Raw genomic sequence first — 3,601 nt, forward strand, 5'->3', positions numbered from 1 at the left:
GGATTCTAGGGAGGCGTCTGGGGCGCAGCCGCGAGCCAGACGAGGCTCGTCCCGCCGGGTGGGGCTCTTTGAGGATCCGAGAGTTGCTGGGACAGAGCCGGCGGGGAGAAAGCAAACAGAGCCTCGCTCCCCTCCCCCCTCCCACCCCCCCCCCCCGTCCCCTCCTCCCTAACCCCCCCCCCCCACCCTACCTCCAGCCTTTGTCCGGAATCCAGCTGTGCCCCGCGGGGGAGGAGCGGGCTCGCGTGGCGGCCCCGGGTCGCCGCCCTGATTGGCCGGCGGCGCGGGCAGCGGCGGGCAGGCACGCTCCTGGCCGCGGCCGAGCAGATAAAGCGCGCCCAGGGGCACACGCCTCGCGGCTCCGGACACCCGCCCCGGCAGGCGCGCCCCAAGAGCAGAGGCCGGGGCCACTGACGCTTCCCTCCTTAGGGCTGGGGGACTCCCGGGCGGCGGCTCGGCAGCTCCGCTGAACTTGGCGTTTGCAAGGCCAGCTCAGCTCCTGCCGCTCGAAGCCCGCCGCTCCCAGCCTTTTGCACATGAGACCAAGGTAACACCTGGTAACTCTGCGCATCGAAGGGGAACGGGTTCTCTGATCAGGTGGGGGTGGCTCTTTCTCGTCCCCCCCCCCCCCGCCACACACACACACACACACACACACACACACACACACACGTAGCCCGGGATGGGGAGCTGCCTGCCCCTGGGGGACTGACCACGCTTACCCGTCCTTCTTCCCCTGCCACAGGATGGCGCCTCAGCCCTCGGGTGCGCCGGCTGTCCAAGTGACCCCCGACACGGAGCCGCCCTTCCCGGTCGCCTCGAGCGCGCAAGAGCCCTGCATCGTGTCCGCTCCGCCCAGCCCCACTCGCGTGTCAGGGGACCCCGTCGAGGCCGAAGGGAGCGGCTGCCGAGGGGCCGCCAGGAAGCTCCGGGCGCGGCGTGGGGGACGCAGCCGGCCCAAGAGCGAGCTGGCGCTGAGCAAGCAGCGGCGGAGCCGACGCAAGAAGGCCAACGACCGCGAGCGCAATCGGATGCACAACCTCAATTCGGCCCTGGACGCGCTGCGCGGGGTCCTGCCCACCTTTCCCGACGACGCGAAGCTCACCAAGATCGAGACGCTGCGCTTCGCGCACAACTACATCTGGGCGCTGACGCAGACGCTGCGCCTAGCGGACCACAGCCTGTACGGTCTGGAGCCTCCCTGCGAGGAGCTGGGCAGCCCGGACGGCGGCTCCCGGGGAGACTGGGGCTCCCTCTACTCCCCGGTCTCCCAGGCTGGCAGCCTGAGCCCCGCCGCCTCGCTGGAGGAGCGCCCCGGGCTGCAGGCGGCCTCCCCTGCCTGCCTGCCGGGCGCCCTGGCCTTTGCAGACTTTCTCTGATGGCCTGCCGGCCGCCGGGCGGTGGGTGCCGGGGGAGAGGGCGGAGGTGGAGGAGGTGGCGGTGGCCCTGGCGCGGACTTGCTCCTCCTGCCGCTGGTGGGCCTAGACGTCCGCGGGGTGGCCGGCTAGTTCAGTCCCACGTCCTCAGCGCCGCGCCAACTGAGACATCCTGCCGCTGCCTGCGCAAGTGGGCGGTACCGGCCGCGCGTTTCAGGGCCCCTCCCTGCCGTCACCCCAAAATCTCGTGCAAAAAAAAAAAAAAAAAGCTGAGAATGGTAGCACTACACAGGGAAAACGCGCCCCCACCCCGTCTCCTGCCACCCTCCCCTCACTCTGTCTGTCAGACCTACGACTCTCTCTCACGCTCCTCCCCAGACATGGTTTCATCCAGCCTCTGGTCTCTGCTCCCCTCCTCTCTCCCTAGCCAGTCCCGGGTGTCCGGCCGCCCCCCCTGCCTTAATCCAGGAAGGCGACCCTCTGCCTTCTCCGCGTGCACTTTTCTGAGCCATTGCCCTGCTGTGGGCTGGAGCCCTGACTGAGAACTGGTCTCACATTCCCCCTGGGGAGCACCCCCCCCCAACTCCGCCTCCCTGCGACCCAGAGAGCCCGTGCCTTTAGAAAAAATCAGTTTGTAAATTATATGATGTCTTTTGAGAGGAATTTTGGTAAATTATATGCCCTCCCCCCTGTTTTTTGTATTTATTGATGAGATTTCAAAAAAACAACAGGAAAAGTCTATATTTTGTACATAAGATTGTTTAGGGTCTGGGGAATGAGACTTTTGAGCCAATAAATATAAAAGGGGAACCTATAGGAGCCTGAGCCCGGTGTCTGGGTTGTGCAGCGGAGAAAGCTGCCGCCTCTGCGGTGGCGGTGGGGGTGCCTCTGTCCAAAGGGAGGGAGGAGACTTCAGACAAGCCTCCAAGCGGGCTACTCACTGGGCTTGCTGGCCCTTTCCCCTACGCTGCTAGCCTGAATGCGGTTACCTCTGGGGGAAGAGGGAATAATAAACAGTCCAGTCACAGAATCGGAGCTCTCAGAAACGCTGCCGGTGGGTCTGGCCTCCCAGGAATTTTCCCAATCGTCTTAGAGTTCTAGCGCATCTTCTGGGCCATTTTACATGCCACTCGCTGGGGTGGCACAGGGACTCGTGGGTCTGAGCAGCAGGGAGTAGGGAAGGTGGGAGGTCCCGCTGGACTTTCTGGCACCCCGGACTTCTAGCAGCCTTGACTGCAAACTTATCAAGAAATGGTTCAAGGTTTCCAGCCACTGGTACTTGAGTCCCCCCAAGGTAGAGCAGGATTGGTGCACGATGGTGACTGAAACTTGCCCTCGAAGTGCTACTGGAACCCCACCACCTGGCTTCCCGGGCCCCCAAGATCTCTGGGAAGCAGATAAGAGCTCTAAGAATTCGAGGAATATGCCTGGCACACAAGAACAGGAGGATGGAGGGCTGGCACCCCACCCTGCGCGTAGAACCCAGAGACTGCCTTTGGGTTGGCCCTGGGCACCTGGGGAAGGAATGGGCCAGCCTCGGGCAGGCAAAGAGAGGGCAGAGGCCGGGACCTGGTGGGTTGCTTTCCATCCCATTAGAGCGCAAAGGTGGTGACTTTGCAGGGGTTAATGCCTCTTGCATCTGCTTCTCCTCTGCCATCCCCATTTCACACTGAGCTGTTCCTCTCTCCTCTAGGCTTAGGCCCCTAAAGGCAGCTCGCAGGAGATATGCCTCCCTGACTTGGATTGGATTTGAGGGCACAAAAGGGGACCTGGCAAACAAACTAATAAACGAAGGTGTTTTGTTTCATGGCTTTAATCTGGGAGGAGATTAATGGGTTATTGGTGACCTCTGCATCTGCCAACTTTCCACCTGGGGCACCAAGGGGGAGGGGAGCAGGTGTCTGCAGCTCCAGTTGCAGGGACCCAAGCCAGTGCCTGTTGCTGGCTGGGCATTTGGGGGAGGGGTGTGGACAGACCTAAAAAGCAGGAAGGTCTATCTCTGTCCTCCTGGGACAGTAGCAAGTATGTTGACAAAAGAATTCAAGGCCCCAAATATTGCTACTGGGGGGAGGCGGGAGGCACAGCGGGACTGTCACCTGGGCTGGGCTGGGAGGTTGGCCCGGGAAAGTGACATTTGGGCCAGGGCTAAGGGTTAGGAGAGGACGTCCTCAAGCAGGAAGACCACTGAAAGGTTGTGGGAAGTGGGGCTCAAATAGGCAAACGAC

At 62.5% G+C, this 3,601-nt stretch overlaps 1 protein-coding gene across 1 annotated transcript; it reads left to right on the forward strand.

The window, feature by feature from the left end:
• Nucleotides 1-392: 392 nt before the first annotated feature.
• On the forward strand, nucleotides 393-2,094 carry NEUROG3 (neurogenin 3). Its single transcript, XM_059661906.1, has 2 exons — nucleotides 393-547; nucleotides 746-2,094. The coding sequence occupies exons 1-2, from the start codon at nucleotides 537-539 to the stop codon at nucleotides 1,377-1,379; spliced, it is 645 nt and encodes a 214-aa protein (XP_059517889.1). The 5' UTR covers nucleotides 393-536; the 3' UTR covers nucleotides 1,380-2,094.
• Nucleotides 2,095-3,601: the final 1,507 nt, after the last annotated feature.

This window comes from Myotis daubentonii, chromosome 13 (assembly GCF_963259705.1).
Source record: "Myotis daubentonii chromosome 13, mMyoDau2.1, whole genome shotgun sequence".
Taxonomy (NCBI): Eukaryota; Metazoa; Chordata; class Mammalia; order Chiroptera; family Vespertilionidae; genus Myotis; species Myotis daubentonii.